This window comes from Chrysemys picta, chromosome 14 (assembly GCF_011386835.1).
Source record: "Chrysemys picta bellii isolate R12L10 chromosome 14, ASM1138683v2, whole genome shotgun sequence".
NCBI lineage: Eukaryota > Metazoa > Chordata > Testudines > Emydidae > Chrysemys > Chrysemys picta.
Window position 1 is genome coordinate 39,709,990 of NC_088804.1, and position 20,891 is coordinate 39,730,880.

The window sequence follows — 20,891 nt, forward strand, 5'->3', positions numbered from 1 at the left end:
TGCATTAATAAAGCCATCACAGCAGCCAATACACTGACATGCAATCTGTGAGTTTGAGCTAGGAGAATCCATTCCAAACATTCTCTGTATGACTTGTTTAAGAGCAAGCATCAAGTACACCGAATGCTGATGGAGTGCGCCACTTGTTGGCATGGCACTGAGCTGTGTATGTGCTTGACTCGAACCAGTCTTCAGGATAATGTAGAATGCAGCCATCTCACCACCTGGCCTTCTGCTCATTTTTCAGAAGGCAACTTAAACTTCCCATGAAACGCTGCCCTTTGGACCCTCACCTCTACCTCAGTACTAATTCACAGGAGTAGATGATATGCATTCCGGGTACGCAAGGATAATCATAGGACTAGTGTAACTAGAAAAGTAGCCTGGCATGCTGGCCTAATAACCAAGAGAGGGCTAAGACTGAACAGCAGAGAACAGGCAACGGAGCGTGATCCAGATTGCTCTTTTCAGCATCAGAATGAAATCAAAATACATGTACATGCGCCAGGCTCTCGGAGACATTAATTCTGCTTCACCCTGGGCTTTAGCGTATCACTGTCATGGCACCTCACTGGCAGACTCCAAAGCATCCAGTAGAATGAAATTGTGTGTGTGTGTGTGTGCGCCAATTATCGAACAATCTTTGCTTTGCAAACATCTCTAAGAATTTGCTAATATTTATTTTAAGTCGGTAAAAAGCAGAAACACTTGGAGTCCCTGAGGTGGGGGGAAAAAACCCAACCATATATATATATATATATATATCCAATGGATTACAGCTTTAGTATCACTAAAAACAATAATAAAAAAAATTCATGGGGGGGCAGCAAAAAAGGGCCAGGGATCCAGTTGAAATCAGTGCAAGTCCTTGTTTAATATCAGCATCATGTCTATCTCAGTCCATTTGTTTTGTCTACTTGTGCCCAGGAGTGTTTAGCCTTCCAAAGATCTCGCCTGGTGAGCTGGCTGGGTTTGTTGCATTTGAAAGACAATGACTTGGAGGACTGTTTTGCAGCCCTGTGGCAGTGTGAAATCCCCATCCCTTGCACAGGCACATGTGTAACATTGACTGCCTTGGAATTTCTGTTTCCTTTAGCAGATTCAGCTGCAGCCGCTGTGATGGAGAAACTAAATGCTAACCTTAAATTAAAACACGACAACAAATAAGCACAAACAGAACGGAAGTCCAGCCATCAATCACACACACAGACAGAGAGTGCCTGATCAGTTTCCCGGTAACCAGAAGGGCTGGAGCCTCTTGAGGACACCAGCAGAAACTCCTCTTCCTAGATTAAATTCGTACCCTAAGAACTCTTCTTCGAAGTGTTGCTCGGCTGCCTGGCTTGGTGGTGGTGATGGGGCCAGGGAGGGGAAAGCAGGGCACGCCAGGGAGTGGAGTCTCAGGGATGCAGCAGCTCTGCCAAGGTGCTCAGGGTATCTAGATTTATGAGGGATCAGAAAGATTTTCTTTTGCGTTGTTTTAAAATAATATTGTGCGTTTCCCCGAGCCGAACGTCTTTGCTTTTCCTCCTTAAGACTCTTGAGGAACCACTTCCATCAGCTTCTGGCACAGGACTGTCACGGAAACTGAATGGGAGGAAACAAGAGCGCGTTAAAGGCACCGGAATGCAAGTTTTACTCGTTTCAGCCTGGAGAGCTGGTAGCTGGTTTCATGGTCCTCTGCCTCAAATGGCCTGACAGGGCAGCTGTCCCGCTTTTTTCTTTCAAAGGAGTCTGTCTAAATACTACACAGCTCTTCATTGCAAATCAAATACAGTAACGCCTTGCCTAACGTTGCAGTTATGTTCCTGAAAAATTGCTACTTTAAGCTTATACACGGTATAAGTTTTAAACAAACAATTTAATACTGTACACAGCGATGATGATTGTGAAGCTTGGTTGCGGTGGTGGAGTCAGAGGGTGGAAGAGGGTGGGATATTTCCCAGGGAATGCCTTACTGCTAAATGATGAACTAGCATTCGGCTGAGTGAGCCTTCAAGGGTTAACACATTGTTGTTAATGTCGCTTCACACACTACAAGGCAGCATGAATGGAAGGAGGAAACACAGCATGGCAGAGAGAGACAAAGACACACACTGTGTGTGTGTGTGGAGACACAGACACACACACGCAGAGACACACACTGTGTGTGTGTGACTCCATGCATCTGAAGAAGTGAGGTTTTTTACCCACGAAAGCTTATGCCCAAATAAATCTGTTAGACTTTAAGGTGCCACCGGACTCCTTGTTGTTTTTGTGGATACAGACTAACACGGCTACCCCCTAATACAGGTGTGTGTGTGTGTGTGTGTGTGTGTGAGACAGAGACACACACCGTGTGTGAGAGAGAGATACACATTGCCCCTTTAAGTACGCTGACCCCACTCTAAGTACACCTCCTTTTTAAGTAGATCAGCAAGGTGAGACAGCAGCTGCTGCCAGCAAGCTCCCTCTGTCCTGAGCCCTGTCGTGTCCCCCCTGCTCTGTGGAGATGGGGTACAGGAGCGGGGGCTGCACCCCTCCCGCCCCACACAGCAAGGAGGCGGCTCCCGGGAGCAGCTCCAAGGCAGAGGGCAGGAGCAGCACATGGCAGTGTGGGGAGGGACAGCTGAAATGCCCGGCAATTGATAGCCTGCTGGGTGGCTGCAGCACAGGGAACTTAAGGGAGCTGATAGGGGGGCTGCCGGTCCACCCTGGTTCCAAGCTCCAACGGGCTGCTCTTTCTGCAAGCAGTGGACAAAGCAGGCGGCTGCCAAACAGCGTTATAAGGGAGCATTGCGCAACTTTAAACGAGCATGTTCCCTAGTTGATCAGCAATGTAACAACGGAACAATGTTAACCAGGACGACATTAAGTGAGGAGTTACTGTACCAAGGCTATATGTTGCCTCACTCCTTCTCCACAACTTCCATCTGTAACAGCAAGAGTTTGTGCATAGAATAAGGGTAAAAATTAATCCGATGTCGGTGTCAGAGTATGTGTATTGACTACATGTACATTTCTAAATCCAGTCTGATTAACTGCATACTCCTGGGAATGATCAGTTATTACTGTACATATGTGCACATGCCATTTAACATGTGCAAATCATTAAGGCCCAAATTTCAGAACTGTACATGCAGTTACTGCGGAGTCACAGTAATGGTGCATACACGTTGTGAGACAGCATTTTTGCTTGCCCGGTTCTGAATGTCTGATCCTGTACATGCATTTTCCTTAAAGACACAGCAGTGTTGCACTGTCACAAGCAACCAACAAATGAGAATGTGCAGCCCAATGCTTATGCACATCTTTGCAACAACAAAAGAGGGGGGCACATGCACAACGGAGGGGGGAGGAAATTTAATTAGCAAACATTTCAACTGCAAATTTATGAGGGGGGTATAAATTGTAAGATTTTTTTTAAATCATAAGTTACCTTGACCGTGTCTTTTTAAAAAGTGTGTTTCAATGGTTCTGTGCCATCACTACCACACTGAGTGTTCTCTGCACGTGAGACAATCTTGGCAGATACAATTAACAGGGATTCTGATGAGCTGGATCTGATCACATTATCTACAGTATATTAATACATATGTGGGCATAAGGCTCGTGTGTGCCTAATTAGACACTTGACAGATTTCTTATTTTGTGCTCTTGGACTATTTTCTCTATTCTCTGCTTAAAAGCCTGTCCTGGTGGCACATAATTAATATGCTAATTTGCAACTCAGTCGCTGTGGAAACAGCTTTACCAAGAACTAAGCCTGATACTTCGAATTAAAAAAAAAAAAAGTAAAGTCCTGAGCACTGTTAAAAAGCACTTTTCTTGTTAATAAAAAGCACATAGATAAGGTTTGGCATTTCTGCTTGTCTGCTTTTCTAGGTCAGCCAGCTGTATTCGAGTCTCAGACAGATGGTGGAGTTTAGTTACTTAGACAACACAGCTTGACTTTCTTGAATCAGTTGTTCAGACAGAGAGATTAGGTGGTGCCAGGCAGAGAGCTTTCCATCCCTGAACACTCACGGTGGTGTAGACATTGACAGCTGAGACACACCTATATTACATGAATACCTGACAAATAAAGCTCCCAAGAGAATCTACCAGGATATTGTCCCTTCCCTGGCTGTGCTATCTTACTGATGGTAAGGGAGGGCATTGAATGCACCGGGACCAGTCTCCATTGTCTATGTGAAATAGACAACATGTTGGGGGCTAATTCTGATCTCACCTTCCTTAGAATTAGCCTCACTGCACTCAGATTTTGACACTGTATCTCCATCCCCCTTCCCACGTCACCCAGCAGGATGTTTTCCTCTGCTAATAAAGCTCTGACACCGCAGATCTTCGGCGGGCATAAGAAAGGCAGTCTCAGCAGCTCGCTAGGGATTTATGTCCCAACGCATCATTTCCCTGTTTGGGGGGTAGCGGGGGGAAGATTCACATGTTTGATTGGTGATTTGCAATTACAACAGGTGGACTATCATTCTGGGTGCCTGGCCCACAAGCTGACCCACCGATTACCAGTTGGATTGTTTAACAGAAACCCATTAAAAACCCATTGTAGACCTTTGCAATACGAATGACAGCCAATGCTACCTGCCATAGCATGCTTAGTAAGAAGCGAAACATTATCTATGGAGCCAAAGACAAAAGGTGCACCCTGCAAAGGCTGACGGCTGTAGTTATAACTTACAGATGCTTTGGAGGATCCACTTGGGTTTGTTTTTCCACCAAACCCCAAAGAAGTAAACGGGGATCCCACTGAGGATGATCGCAAAGCCGATAGCACATTCCACTGGTGTCATCCAGAAGGAGACCACGATCAGGAATAAGCAGGCCAGGATGAAGAAGATGGGCAGCAAGAGGTTAACCTGGACACAGGAGACAAGAAAGGGGCGGGGAGTTAGTTAAGGAGGATCTGAAACAGAGGCAATTGAAGTTTAGCTCCCTGCAATGTGTGTGCCTGGTTTTGACCTGGGAGGGGAAGTGTTTGGATTCTGAGACAGACCCTTTAAAGATGATACCCCTGACTGCTCACCACTGTGAATGAGAGGTTGTGGATTTTTAGTTTCCCTTGAGAAGATAGGACGCTCTTCATCCATCAATCTTCATCCTTCAATCGTGGCAACACCCTGGAGAGCCAGAAGTATTATCACCCCTGTTTTACAGAGGACATAAATAGGGCACTGGAAGGGCTGGGCGGCCTAGTGGTTAGCATGCCTGACTTCTGGCCCCTTTTTTCCCTGGCAGAGGTGCCTGGTTGCTAACCTTAGATGAGGAACTTTCTGGACTCCACTCACATCTGAGTCTCAGCCCTTAAGGGGATATGGTAGAGGGACCCAGGCCCGCCCTCTCCATCTGGTCCAGCCCAGGGCCCTGTGTGAAGCAACACTGGCAGGTTCCTCTGGCAGAGAGTCTAAGTCCACTGCTCTGGACTACTTCCTGCCGATGTCCCTTCAGTGTGAGGTGTGGCCCCTATTTTCCAGTCTGTAGTGACTCATCTGGAGTAGCGCCCAGACCGTTAGTGGCATCCTGCCACGGCCTCATGTCCCTCCGGGCGTGGGCGGATGTATGTGTGGAGGGGGCCTAGTCTCACAACGCCCTTCTAGTCAAATAGTACAGTCTACTCAGTGCTGGGTGCTCATCAGTCTTCTCAGGGCCCACAGGCTCTCATCAATCCTATACTGCTGGTGTGACATTTCTCTGCTCCATCACAGAGAGGCGAAGTGACTTACCTAAGGCCACACAGCAAATCCCTGACGTACCCGGATCTGGAACCCAGGTGTTCTTGGCTCCCAGTCCCACGCTCAGTCCATCCATTACATATAAAACTATAGAGTATCTCAACTAACAGTCCTGAATGCAGCAGGATGACTAACGTGAGCTGTAGCGATTTAGGTCGTTGCTTTAGAACACCATAGTACTCTTAAAATAAGGGAGCAGACCCCAGCTTTCAGCAGGGAAGCTGCTTGCTAAGAGCCATCTTGGGAGCACTGATCTGGGAAGATCTGTAACGTGTGTTGCTTTTTGGCCATCGGTGGCTTGGTGGGGATTTGAGTGCGCTCGGAAGATGACGGCATAGAATGCCTTTCAGAACAGCTGACTGACTCCAGGGATTGACATGATCTTGGCCTCTAACCAAATGGGCCCAATGTCCTGCCAGGGCAGCCGAGGACAATCCAAATAAAGTTCTCTCCCCTGTAGTTTGTTTCTTAAACAAATATTTTTAAGTCAATTTCATGCTGGTACAGAGCATTCGATTGAGAACCGCACGGGCCGACGTCCTTTACTACTAATCCTCTGAGCAGGTTTAACACGGAGAGCTTTCCCGTGTGCTGCCCTGCCAAGGTACCTCACCCCTGACATGGAAGGAATTTCCAGGACCTGGGTGTCTCAGCCGTGGGCCTCTATACCGATGAGGGAGCCAATGAGCATCAGCTGAGATGGAGTTTTGTGCAACGTGGATTCCCGCCTACCAGGAACCAGACTGACACCAGCCACTCATTTCACACAGGCCTCTGTTCGTTCACATCTAACTTGGCTTGCTCTAAAGTTGCACCTCTGCACAGTAAAGCAGCTGCATTTTCCACTCGTCCCTGTACAGATTTTCTCACCCTTACTGCTGAGGGGGAAAATTTCTATACACGGAAGTCACATCCTAGAACACAAAAGAACTGCCCTTCTCCCGGAAGTGCCGCCATAAAGCCTCCAATCCCGCCACCTTCCCACTAGCATCACAGAACCCTGAGCACGGAGAGGGAAGCTCTGTGTCTGCAGGACTCCCCACTACACTGCCAACACCATCCTCACCTTGATGGGCCTTTCCAGCTCCGGCTTCTTGTAGCGGAGCCATATCATGCCGACGATGGCCAGAGCCACACAGAGCCAGTTGAAGAAGCTGAAGAAGTTGATGACGGAGAAGATGTCATTGGAGAAGGCGTAGAGCAGGGTCATGAGGCACTGCGGCCAGAAACAGAAGCCATGAGCAAAGGGACAGGCAGGGGAGAACACCATACACTGCTAATGACAAGTGTCTGAGAGCAATTGCCTACCATTGAAGAACAGTGAAGGATTTCCAAGCATATGTAGAAGAGGTGGCTTAATTTTTACTAATTTAACCAAGTCTGATCACTGCATGGAATTATTTCAAGGTGAAACTTGCAATCCAAGGCTATGCTATGGGGATGAGGGCCATATAAACACACAGAGAGAAAAAAGAGGGTGGGTTTTTGGAGGATGAAAAGGAGGGGAATTTTCTTAGTGCTCAGGAAACCAAGGGTCTGAACGAGTCGGACAGAATCAGTCACATTAGGAACAGGAAGGTGCTATGGAACATTTCCCCACACAGCTCTGCTGAATGCACTTCCGTTCTGACATGTGCTACCACTTGTATTCCCGGCCTGAGCGCTCTCTGTGCAGCTCACCCAATGCATTTCAATCACAACCAGCAGTGCTCCGGGCTATTGCAGTCCTTGATCCCTGCCACAGCTGTACCAATGCCCCCAAATCGGGTCCTGCAGCACCTGCTGCTCTTTCCGTCTTGGCATGCACTCTGTGTGGGCCCCCAGTCACGACATCCCCTGCCCCTCCTCCCATTGTAGACAGAGAATTTGAAGTGCAGTCAGTCTTACACAGATGCGTGAGGTGGGATCGAGCTGAAACATGGACTGGATGATTCAGCAGGGATCTCCACTAAGCTAACTGAATCTGTGACCAGGTGATAGTCTATCTGCCCTTCACTTCCTCTTTCGCCCTGCCACACTTCCTTCCAAAGGTTTTTATTTTGAAGTGCAGAGACGCGTTCTTCTCGCCCGCAAAGACTAACTACAGCTGCTGTTCTACAGCTGCGGGTGCTCTGAGAGTGTCAGGAAACATCCGGAGAATGCAGATCAGCCAGAGGAAGACTGTGGCACCAAAGTGACACACATTTTCCCCAGGGACCACCCAGGACTTTTCAGTTTATTGGGGCTGGTGGCAATCTGGATTCTCTGCTGCAAAACTTCTCCCCTCCGTTCCTAGAACGGTGACTTAAGATACAGTGGTAACAGCTGACACTAACTTACATGCTAAGAAACAGCATATAGCCTTATCAATGTCGCCCGGCATTTCAGCTTCCTGTGTAGTGCTGCTGTCTCACTAGGACATCCTCACCCCATGCACTTGATTAAACCTAGCAAGACATGTGGGGCCTGGGAGGACTACTCCCTATGGCATACTGGCAGACACTTTGGGGATCGGCAAAAGGAGGAGGAGGAGGAGGTTTACCTTCCACTGGGACAACAAACAGAGATTGCTTGTTTGGATTCAGTGGAGTATCCCACAGTCATTTTCCTGCAGCCCCAGTAGGGGCAGGCATTGGTGGACCATGGCTTGCTCCACCGTCTCGATCGGTTGTGTTCTCCCTGCCATGCGCCACCTTAATCTGAAAGCCCATAGGACACTTACTGTGAAGATGAGAGATGGTACCGGAGTAAGAAGCTTGGGGTGAATCATGGACAGGACAGAGGGCAGGTGACCCTCCCGGGATCCCACGAAGAACAGCCTGAGGGCAACAGAGCAGTTACTCCACCTGGTGCAAGTGCTTGGGAGTCACTCACTCAGTTCAGGTTTGCATTCAGTACAAAACAAGGTACAACAGCGTGACAGAAGCATAGGCATTTTGGAATGAGCCAGGCTGAAATGACACTCTGAACCCAACCTGTAGTACGTAGGTATTGCCACATTAGTGATGCACTGCTATTCCAAGTGGCAATTGTGTGCCACTTATGCTCCCCACCACTGCTATTAATTATTTGCATGAGAGTGGCACCAGCTGAGATCAGGGCCTCAACATTCTGACTTCTGCACATATGCAGCTTGCCCTCTACACAGAGAAGGCAGAGGGTGGGAGGAAGAAAGTTTTCTTATCTACATTTTACAGATGGGAAACCAAACCAGAGCGATTAAGTGCCTTACTCCAGGTCACACAGGGAGTCTGTGGCAGAGCCGAGACCTGAACCCAGCTCTCCCGGGTGTCAGTCCACTGCCATCCTCTCTTTTCTTTTTGGGGAACCCTCAAGTCTTTGTTTTTGAGGCTTTATAAGCATCTGGGTTTACATTAAAAATGCTTTCTTGAGCACTGCTGTTAAAGTCCAAGTCTGTATTTATTAGGGTGACCAGACAGCAAGTGTGAAAAATCGGGATCGGGTGGGACGTAATAGGCACCGAATATCGCGACTGTCCCTATAAGATCGGAACATCTGGTCACCCTAGTACTTATTTAGCCTGCAGCCGAAGACACCCAATGACTTCAACAGGATTTTGCCCAAAGACAGTGAGACTAAGGTCTCCGCAAGGATTTAGGATTTGGCCTTCGGATCCTGTTGAAGGCAATGATACTCTGCTCATGAGCTCCAAGTGGCTCTTTAATGTGTCTCCTAAAGCCCTCTGCGGCACATGATATTTAAACACTGTGTGATCTAAGTTAACCAATCTAAGTTATTAACCAATCAGGATGCTTTTACTGTGTTATTAACCAACTATAGCTGATAAAATACTTGGTCAGTCATTTTGCTGTGAGAATTATATATCTATTTATTTACAGGCATGGTGACTAACCTGTCTTCATTTGGAGCTGTCATCCCAGGAGCGTAGATATAGCTAGATATAGTATGTATTTTAAATGAAACACCGAATTCACACGACTGTGGCTCTTTGGGATAATGTCGATCGCTAATTTGGCTCCTCGGGCACTGAGGTCTGAGTGTCACTGATTTAAGGCCTTTCAAAAAAATGACCACTCGCACTCCTTACATAGCGCACTGCCCCTTCCCTCTCTGTATCTATCCAGCGGCAGAACCTCGGAGACCCCGCTCCTGTGAGGACTGCTCCAAACAAAGACAGGTAAGGCACAGTGCCTGTAAATGGGACCTGCAGTACTGAGCAAAAAACATACCGAGAAGAAGTGAAGAGGGATCCATTGACAGACCCAAAACACGATAAGCCAACAAAGATGGGTATGATCCAAGACATCATGCCAAGGTGATAGTTCCCAAAGTCCTAGAAGGAAGCAACATTCTGTCAGCAACTTGCCAACAGGGACTCGTATCTATTTACCCAGACAAGTTTTTAACATATAAAACGCCCCATTCATGTTGACTATACACACACAAACTACTGAAGATTTTTCATACTGCCTTTTTCCCACGCCCAAAGCATTTTACAGAATTACATGATTGACAGAAGGCACTTCCCTGACATGCAGCCATCTCTTTTGCCTGGTCCACACTAACCCCCCACTTCGAACTAAGGTACGCAACTTCAGCTACGTGAATAACGTAGCTGAAGTCGAAGTACCTTAGTTTGAACTTACCGCGGGTCCAGACGTGGCAGGCAGGCTCCCCCATCGACTCCGCGTACTCCTCTCGTGGAGCAGGAGTACCGGCGTCAACGGCGAGTACGTCCGGGATCGATCCGGGATCGATTTATCGCGTCTACACAAGACGCGATAAATCGAACCCAGAAGATCGATTGCTTACCGCCGGACCCGGAGGTAAGTATAGACGTACCCTGGGGTGGAACATGACATCCATTAGAACAGCTTCAGCAATACCACACAATGGTTTAGAACAGAAAGTCTAGGAAAATACTGGATCCAGCTGCAACGGCAGGAGGATTCAGATATGCAAAACGTCAGTTTAGTCCAGGACACTGGAACAGACACCCCTGTTTTGGCGGGAAGTGCCATGGGCTCTTTAATGAGTCTCAGTTTTACGTCTTAGTCCGATTCATCCCAGTATTGCTCCAATTTTATGCCAGTGCAATTCCGCTATTTTAGTGGAGTCACTTCAGAATAAAACTGGAGTAGTGCAACCAGAGCTGGTATCTCTAGCAGCACAGCACCAGTTCAGTATTGATGGAGTGACCTTTTCCCATAAATGTCACATTCTGGTAACTGATCAGACAGTTACATGGCTGGTAGTCGGCAGCTAGGGTTATTTATGAACAACAATGCCATTTATTTCCCTCCCCCACCCTTGCTTATCACTCTGATTAATCCAGTTCAGTGTCATGTGGGGACAACCCTTCCCCACCTCTCATCTCCTGTCAAACACCAGCTTCTTGTAAGTAGCCAGGATAAGTGTTGAACAAATGGGGAGATCCACCTAGAGATAGCACGAGGGATTCAGGCAGCAGAGAGAAATAGATAAGAGCGTTTTTTGATGTGACTCATCTTACCACGGCCACGGCTTCAGACGACAGCATTTGTTCTGTTGACAGGGTAGTGAAGTAAGCCAAGTTCGTCAACACGTAAACTAAGGTGACTACGGGCAGTGAAATGATGATGGCTAGAGGCAGGTTTCTGGGAGGAAGAAGGAAATCATAACGTATTAGGATCTGGGGCTCTGAAGATCAGTCAGAGACATAATTCAAGAGGCAGCATGCTGGGGAGAGATGCTGCTGATGCAGAGACCAGCCTTTCTGAATAGGTTTTTGCACTGGCTTAAAGACTGCCCAATTTATTCTGCTTTTCCTTGGTCTTGCAGAGGGTCCAATCTGGCCTTCATCCTCCTGGGAGAAAATTCCAAAAATAAAAGTAGCCCAGCATGGTGGCTGGGAGGCAGAGGGAGATGGACTCTTGGGGGAGAAGACAGGTTGTGAGTGGACTCTGGCAGAGCAAATGGTGCTCGGGTTCAAGGCACAGACTTTCATTTAAAGAGCTCACAGTGTCAGATACCAGTGTCCGAACATTTACAGTAGTCAGCTGGCCAGAGGATAAGACCTTGTGCATGTGGCTGTCTACAAAGGAGACGGGAAGGTCAGGCTGTAGCTGGCAGTCACCAGAAAGCTGGCTGGGCCCCTGCAGCCCGTGGGAATCATACTCAGCTGTAACCTAAACAAATCCTCAAAGAGAAGCTGGTGTGAAGGCAGATTTGCCCTTCCTGATAGGCTAACTTAGTTTAAGCAAACTAATTTAAAAAGGAAATCCTTCTTAATGCAGCAGACAATCTGCCTGTGGAGCTCAAAGCTGCCGGAGGTCAGGGAGTCAACAGAGTGGCTGCATTCGGAAAGGGGGTGGACAATTACAGTCCACAAAAACGTGTCATTACCCATGTCAAGGAGAGGGTAAATGAATCTCATGCTTCGCAGCACAACTGATCACCACAGGGGTCAGGAATTGGCCTAAAGTGCAGCCAGTGGTGCCGCTGGCAATCACATGGTTTGCACCTCTCTTGCAGGCATCAGGGAATTGCCAGAGATGTTCTGCTCTGGCAAGATCAATCCCATGTTACCAGATCCCCTCATATAACCCTGACATAGACATGCAACGGACAGAAAGGCCCCATGCCTTGGGAGGAAAAAAATGCAGAGGTCAAGCATGCGTGGTAAACAGTAAAACTACGTCCTGGCAAGCCCTCTGGCATTTTGGTGAAAATATATATTAGGGAGGGTTATGAAATTGCAATAAAGCAACAAATGCAAAGAAAACCCCCTTTCTGCCAGCAAGTCCCAACTGTGAAGGAGCAGCTGCTGAGCCAGGCCAAAGAAACGGGACTTTCAAATGAGACCAGAGAGGGAAGGTGATTTAACAAGGGCTTCTATTAGACAGAGATTTTCTTTTCCCCCTCCCTGCAGAAACCGCATCCTGTACTAACAAAGAGCATTCTCATTATCTAGCATGCATTGCCCACAGCAGAGGTTTTGTTTGCCCCCAACAAGAGAGCTTATTTTACATTCCCTGGGATGCCTAGTGACAACACTTGCTACACACAAAGGGTGGCTTTGCGTTAACGGATGGAAGTGGCATTTAGAGGGAGAACAGCTGGTGAGTTTCCCTCTCTAGCCAAGAGCTCGCCATGTGGTGCACATACCTGTAGGGGTTTATCATCTCCTCAGTGACAAAATTCAAGTAATTCCTGCAATTTAAAAGACAATGGTAATTCTGGTTACAGAGATCAATGAAGTTAGAAAAAGAACCCAACAGCCTAACCCTAACCTCAACATGCATACGCAAGCTCCACTAGAGACAGATAAACCAAAGCATGCTCTGCAAAACCAAGGGTGGCCGTGTGTCTCAAATCTATGGCACAAGCACTGAGGCTACCTACAAAACCTTCAAACAAAGGTGTTCTCTGCAGGTCTCAGCATGCAATGCAGCCAGCTCGCTTGGAATAAGATGGATCACTGCATGCCAAGACTTATGGTCAGCTCTGTATTGCCAGAGGAGGGCCACAATCTGCCTCTATTTTTATTGCAAATAAAGAGAGCCCAAGTTTCTGGGCGCACATGTGAGAGTGTGAAGGGATTAATGAAGAAACCTGTAGGAGCTTTGGCTTGGAGTTGTCAATTGGCAGACTGATGTGTCAGTACTGACAGCTGCTGGTCACAGCTGCAGGGCCCACTACCTCTACTTTGACCTTTGCTCCTACACAAGCCACGGGCACTGGCTTACCAAAATCCAGTCAGTCTGAACCAATGGCCCATATAAGGCATATTACCTCTGAGTTCCTGCCCAAAATGAGGGATGGAGCCTTTTCAAGCCCAGAGCATGAGACGAATCCTTTCTCCCATGCTGCCTTGGTTAGCTGGAATAGCCTTTGCGATCTTGCTGCACCTAATTGTCCCCTGATTCTTCAAATATCCTTCTCCGTCTGTGACGATTCTGGCCCAATCAGACAATCCCACCTTATTTAGTGTCTCTTGGTTTCCCTGAGTTCGTTCACCATACAACCTGGGCATTTTATCAGGTTGCCCCTATACTTGCTCCCTGTTTTAAATACTGCAACTGACACCACTTGCTTGTACTTGCACATAGGGACCGGGGAGGGGCTGTAAGGATTGAGCATGAATAACACTAGACAAAAATTAAGCGATTGCACTGTTACCTTGGTGACGAGTAGAGCTAGACTAGAAGTTCTGGGCCATGCCCTCCCTGCCAACTCTCTCAAAGAGCTGAAGACAAAGAACTAAACTACACTGTCACTGCAATGAGTAATATGCCAGCATCTTACCAGCCTCCATAGGCAAAGAGACCACTATACAAAGCCAGAACAATGTTCCCCACATCGACGTTTGTGCCTTCGAAGGAGTGTTCAGGACTCAGGTTTGACACATCACCTACATCGAGACAAAAAACAAACAAGGACAGAATATTAAGATGTGAGAAGTAGGCAAAGGCTGAATCCCAGAGATCTTTGCAGGTTGACACAGACAGGAGACAGGCAGGGAAATGGTCTGGCAACACCCTGGGGCAAAATCTGCTGATAGGGCATTAGTTTTGTTGATGCAAAGCAGGTTGCGTTTCTGTTAGAGAAGGTGTAGACAGGTATATATTGGGCTCATCTCCTACTGCGTTACTCCAGTTTCACACTGTGTGGTTCCATTGCAGTAAAACTAGGATACGTGAAATTAACAACTAACTACAGCAAGAGTTCTCAAACTTTCCCACAGCGTGGATCAGGCTGACAGATAATGCCTCCTAGACACCTCCCCTCCCGTTCACCGTTGCATAGCATCTCATCTGACAACGGCGATGTCTGCTTACATGGAAAAGTAACATGAGGGAGCTAATGTATTTTTAGCTTCTTTTGATGCAAGTTAGCAAGCAGAAATCAGGAGATGAAAGCCCCGTGAAAGCAGCCAGCTCTCCTAAGGGCACCTCTGAGCACCTAATCCCCAGCACCAAAGCCCACATGCTGTTTCTCCTGGACTCACCACTGCTGGAACTTGGTCTACACTACAAGCGCTACAGCTGCTGTAGCGCATCTGGTAGATACGCTCTATGCTGACGGGAGAGCGTCTCCCGCCAACATAGTGCCCGTGTGGCCAGCACGTAGGTTGCTGTAACTTGCGTCACTCGGGGGCGTCTTTTTCACAGCTCTGAGCGACGTAAATTAGATTGACTTAAGCGGTTAGTGCAGACCTGCCCTAAGACACTGTATGTGCCAATAACAAAGTTTGGGGCCTTGATGCCATTGACTAAATTCCAAGTGGAACAATTTCTATCCTGCCTCCCTAAAGCTCCCCAGCTGTTTCAACCGAATAGGGGATCCTCTCTTATTCCCTGTCCTAAATGGTTGTGCAGCATTGCTGGGTGACTGTTAAACAGCTGCTCCTTCCACCCCAGCGCTAGCTGCATTTTAGCAGTGGGTGGAATGATTCCTGCATTATGCAGCTTGCAAAATGCTTTGGGATCTTTCTGTCTGAAAGATGCTTAAAAGACTTTGCTATTATATCGTCCTTCCACCAAACGCTGCATTTTCTCGATAAAGACCCAGGATTTCCTCTAGTTTCATCAGTGACCCAATAAAGCAGCATGTTATGGTATCCCCTTTGAATTGTGGGAAGGGAAGTGAGCTACCTTGGGGTCTAAATATCAGAAGTTCCTGTTATTTATCCATGATTGAATTAAAAAGCCATAAAAAGAGGATTTGATTGTAAATTTACTGAAAGCCCTTTCAGCACACCCGCAGGGGTTATTTGTTTTGCTTTAAATCTCTCTGCGGTTGTTTTGTTTCATGCTGTTTGATCTGGAGCCTAAATCCAGGCCTGGGGTGGGGCCTCTCCTTCAATGAAACAAGTGCTCCCCTTTGTGAGGGAGGAAGACAGGGGAGCAGCACAGGATTTGGTGAGGCACGTTAGCATCTGACCAGCAGGGTTGCCTCCCATGTGATTCCTCTTACAGCAGGGATCTGCTCTAATCACACAGGCAACTGTTATCACATGGCAATCAGCAGCGCTGGCTGGAGGTTAACCCTTTGGAAGGCTACATTCCACAGATTCATATCAGAGAAGGAAGAAAAGGGGTATTTAAAAGCCAAGGCACCACTTTTTCCTTGCGCTGCAAAATTTCAGCTCCCCCGCACCACAGGGCTTTCAGCAGCATCACGTTTACCCAGGCTGGCCAGAAAAGGAACACACAAAATAAAGCTGGGTGACAAGGAGACTGCTAGAATCACGCACATTTTGATCCAGTTGCACTGTCTATCAACGAGAAAGGGCAGCGTTCCCCTGCAATATGAGTCTGAGCTAGTTTGCTGGGGCAGGCTCTAAGTAGGAGCCAATGGGAGTTACCCACCTCAATGGCCTGTTTTGATACTCATCCCTTCCACCTGACCCATGCCTTCCATCCCACATTGTCTCCTCTTCACGGTCTCTCCGCCCAGCTGCCACTGCTCCTTCCTCGTCAGTTGGTTTAAACCAATTAAGCCTTTAGCAGGCCCCTACTGCCAGCAGCAAGTGGTCCCCTCCATTCCCCATGTGATGGCCTGTGCTACCTAGGTGGGCCCGAGTTCTGATCAGACACCTCCTGCATGCTGTCCTTACCATTACATGTTCCTCTGAATCACAGGAGGGAGTCGGACTTGGCTAAGGAAGCTGGAGACAAGTGGCTCTCTATCAGATACCCACGCAATTCAGAATTGCCACCAGCCAAGCAGATTCCTCCTTTTGTAAGGCGCGTGGTGTGAGTACACAGAACAACAAGATCTCTAGGCATGAAAGAAATCGAATAATCCTGGACCTGATCTCGGGACGAGAACTTGTCAACCCTCAGAGTGATAACTGGAAATTCTTAAGCAATTAACAGAATGAATACATCATCGATAGATCGGGCTACACTGCAACCTACTCAAGTGTGTGTTTCTTTACCCCAGAACCATGCCAAGGACGCTGAGGTGATTACCACTGAAGGACTGTTATAGTGGTAACAGATTGTCCAGGGCTCTAGCACTTCTTTTTTTCCCCAACAGTCCATAGATCTCGCTCTGCCTTTCCCCTGTCTGCAGCACACAGTAACCGTCTGTTACCAAGGCCAAGCAGAGCTGCAACTCTCAAGCCCGTGGCCAGAAGCACAGCATCCCCAAGTCGCCAGCCAGAAATCCGTGCTCGCCAATGCAGGAAATATCCCCCAGCTGGGAACTCGACAGCGTCTGTGCAAAGAGGGGTTGTTTAGTTCTAATCCGGATTCGGTGCCGTGCTGCGCTTCACAGACGCCTTGGCTTGGTGTCAAAGAGTCTGGCTGCCCCTTCAGGGCACAGGATCAAACAGAAGTGAAATTTGCCACAGAATATGTGCTACGGAAGCAGTGTTTAAGCACAACAGGAAAAATAAAGCATAACTTTTAAGTGTGTGTGTGTGTGTGTGTGTGTGTGTGTGTGTGATGACATACACACAAACCTGCACTTGCCATAGCATGTACCTAGCCCATGCCTTTGCAGCACCGAGCTGCTAGTCAGCAGGGATGCAGTCAAACAATAGCTGTGTAGACATTGCAAGGTGGGCTGGAGTTCAGGCTCTGAAGCCTGCGGAGCTGGGTGGGCTTCAGAGCCCAAGCTCAAGGCTGAGCCACAACTACACCAGTGGTGGGCAACCTGTGGCCCGCATGCGGCCCATTGGGGTAATCTGATTGCGGGCTGCGAGACATTTTGTTTCTGAGGACCTGATTGCGGGCCACAGGGACGTGCTGGCCACCGCTTCCCGCAGCTCCCATTGGCCGGGAATGGCGAGCCGCAGCCACTGGGACCTGCAGGGGGCCGTGCCTGCAGACAGTCAACGTCAGCAAAATGTCTCGCGGCCTGCAACCAGATTACCCTGATGGGCCGTCTGCGGCCCACGGGCTGCAGGTTGCCTACTACTGGTCTACACAGTTATGTTTAATGCGGTAGCATGAGCCCAAGTCTATCGACCTGGGCTGGAAGGCTCGATTCCACGGGCTGCGTAGACGTGCCCATAGTGGCTTAATGACAGAGTCCACCTTTCCATTCATGAGCAAACGTGTTCTGGAGGGCACATCCCGCCAGAGCAGACGTCTTCTTCCCACCGTGCACCAAAGCTCCATCTCCTCATATCGGGCAGCAGCAGCACATCCCTAGGGACATGCTTAACTGCACCCGTAAGCCATACTTATACAGACGTGGCAGCCAACGCGTTACATGTTGTGGCACAATAAAGGTCACACCCCAGCAGTCAGTCCAGAAAGATCTGCAAGTTATTTCTCCCCCATGGGCCAAGCCCTAGAAGTCTCACTGATGAGCCTGTCTGACTTCATCCACCCCTCTCATGAACAACTCTCGCTGAAAAGGGCCCGGCATTTAAGCTGGAGATTCAGGGAATTCTGTTTGACCCAGACAAGCATCGCATCTCCCACCCTCTTACTGCACGGCTCACAGTTAAAGCTGCTGCATGCGCTCTGGAAGCTGTGCAAAGGTACCCGTTCGCAGCTCACACTGCCAGGGCCTACACGTGCTCAATGGCGTCCAATACTCCCACGGAGCAGGATGTTACTATACAGGTGCAGAACACTGGCTGCACTGCTCCGTTTATACCCACCTGCCCTTCCCTCCAGTTGATACCCCCCACTCTAAATACTGTCCGTTAAGAACACTGGCCTCACCTCACAGCAATAAGTGCTATAGAGACAACATCCTCGCTTCACCCTGCACCCTGGTTTAAATGGGTTGTACAATTACACTCTGCTCGCAAATTAACCACATTAAGGTAACGAGTTCTGACACAATCCCTATTTGCAGCTCTTGCCAGCCGACAAGACGCCTGTAATTGTACCTGTAACCTCTCTGCCACCCGGGGCCTTCGTGCAGAAGGAATTTTCATGCCATGTGCTGCATGTTCAGACCTTTTCTTTGAAAGCCCTCGTTTCTTATCGGGTCACGTCCATTCCCGATTTAATAACGCAGGCTCTTCTATTGAGGTGAGGCAATTCATTGTAATTAAACATGAGTAGCTGGGCTGAATGGCAACGAGAGGGGAACGCAGCCATCTGAGTCAAAGAGTGAAGGGGAGCGACGCAGGGTTTCCCAAATGGCTCTAGCTCTGTAATGAAACCGAGCAAAGGGAAACAGACGCTGGATGGTAGGGAAAGCTCCCAGTGACGAGAGCTACTCAGTTGGGGCAGTGGTGGGAGCCCTATCAACTGCGTCATTTGAAACAAGACGGGCTGAAGCACTAGTCGGCCTATTGTGGGGAAAGCCATTCTATACCGCCCCTCCCGCAAGGCAATGGTATAGCTCGGACCCACACAGGTGTTGCCACCTTCTCATTTCTACAATCGGCCTATTCCTAGTGCTGCTGCCGTACGTCCAGCCTTGCCTGCTGTTTGTATGACCGCTGCAAGTGACGGATCCTCATCTCTTCTCCTGAGGGGCAACCAAGCTTTAGAGACTCCGCTTCTGGCTAGGAAGGCATGCGCTGGGGATTTCAGCAAGCGGCAGAGCCGCCTCGCCGCTTGTGAATCAGGACTCCTGGGTTCTATTCACGGCGCCTGCCACCGATCGGCATGGCCTGGGGCAAGTCAGAGCACATTTCTGCGTCTCCGTTCCCCCTTCTGTAAAATGTAATAACATTTCCCTCCCCAGAGCGCTGGGAGGGTTACTTAGCCTAATGTTCATAAAGTGCTATTATTAATTATTATTATTAAGAATACTAATAACAATAATGATCAGGACCTGGAGGCCCAAAGGGCGTTCTGGTTGCCAAATTCCTTTCCCTCTAAGTGCATCATTATCTTCATCACGGAGCCCTGGGCTCTCAGAGGAGGCCAGAGTAGGAAAGAACTACCAGTCCACTCCAGCTATGCTCCTCTGTCGGCTCATAAACTAGAAGGGGCAAAGGCTGCCTACAATCTGCCTTCCTAACCACGGCATCAAACCACTCATCTGGGTGTGACTCCTGCTAGATCAGGACCAAAATGGTATTCCCTTCGCCTCAGAACACAACCTTCTTGATAGCTTATTGAAAGCTGCAAAGCCCAAGGAATCCATTTCAGCAGCATCTTCCATACGCTACCACTGCACCACTGGGTACGTACACTGCACACTGTGTATGTACACTGCACATTGTGTACACACACCTTTGCTGCATTCTTTGGCTCCTTTGCATTTTGTTGCTACCAAGGAAGCGTAATCAAGCCCTTCCCCTGTGCAACCTGCTCCTGATTTCTTGCAACTTTTGTATCCACCAGTGTGGAAGCTGCTATTAAAAAATACAGAACTATCGACTCTACACTTATTGGGCCACGCAGGCTGGGAGTGGGTGAGGTGTGTGTCACAGGGCAAGCTTCCTTTGGGAATTAGAGAAAGCAAAGGTGGTGGTTAGAGACTTTAGGGAATGTATCAAGTTACTTCAATTTTTATCTTAGGTGCAGACAGGCCCACCCCTTTCCCATTAGGGCAGGCTAACGGCAAAATGCAAACTCCAAACAGTCCAATGCATTCCCAGCCACTTCCCACTAGCTTATTTTATTGAGCACAGCAGGTTTAATCCACATCCATAGAAACTTGTAGCTGAGAACAGGGTGGAGGGAAGCCAGCCAACTAAGGTCCTGAATAGGGACTGATTTAAGGCCAACCAACTAGTTCTGTAACAGAGCCAACGACCCTTGGGGATGGCATAGCCACCCATCTGTTGCTCGTACTCAGTTTCCAGGATTGTAATTACCAGAGGCCACAGCCTTTAATCCTAGCTCCATTTCAGTATGAAGCTGTAGGGAAAGTATAGCATAAAACAAGAAAAGCTGTCGATTGCATTGATCCATCAGTGGTGTAACCTGCTACTGCTACAGTCAAAGCCTGTTTGGAGGCAGACAGAGAGAAGCTCTGGGGGTTGATGTGGAGGAAAAAAGAGCAAAATATGCAAGTGTTTAGTGCCATACCGTTAACAGCATTAGCATGGCTGTATTTTTAAAATGGAACCTTTAATCTGATTTGCTGTTTTGAATCTAACCTAGATCAGTAGTGGTCAAAGGTCATTTTTCCTTGGACAGTTTGCAATGAACTGGTGGGTCCCAGAGCTTAAAGCACCAACTTTGATGCAGCTAGGAGAAGGTAGTGCATTTTGGGTACCTGCAAATGAGCACTACTCAGCTTCTCAAATACAGACAGACGGATGATCACCCCACTGAGGTATATAGCCAC

At 48.3% G+C, this 20,891-nt stretch overlaps 1 protein-coding gene across 1 annotated transcript in view; it reads right to left on the reverse strand.

Annotated features, from left to right (window-relative positions):
- Window positions 1-854: 854 nt before the first annotated feature.
- Window positions 855-20,891, reverse strand: part of SLC7A5 (solute carrier family 7 member 5) — a 56,035-nt gene continuing 35,998 nt past the window's right edge. Inside the window, exons 3-10 of the mRNA XM_005292240.5 lie at window positions 13,974-14,079; window positions 12,834-12,878; window positions 11,200-11,323; window positions 9,917-10,020; window positions 8,428-8,524; window positions 6,793-6,942; window positions 4,676-4,853; window positions 855-1,587 (exon numbers count right to left, since the gene is read on the reverse strand). Of these exons, the coding sequence (XP_005292297.3) occupies window positions 1,532-1,587; window positions 4,676-4,853; window positions 6,793-6,942; window positions 8,428-8,524; window positions 9,917-10,020; window positions 11,200-11,323; window positions 12,834-12,878; window positions 13,974-14,079 (860 nt within the window). The 3' untranslated portion in view covers window positions 855-1,531. The remainder of the gene's footprint in view (window positions 1,588-4,675; window positions 4,854-6,792; window positions 6,943-8,427; window positions 8,525-9,916; window positions 10,021-11,199; window positions 11,324-12,833; window positions 12,879-13,973; window positions 14,080-20,891) is intronic.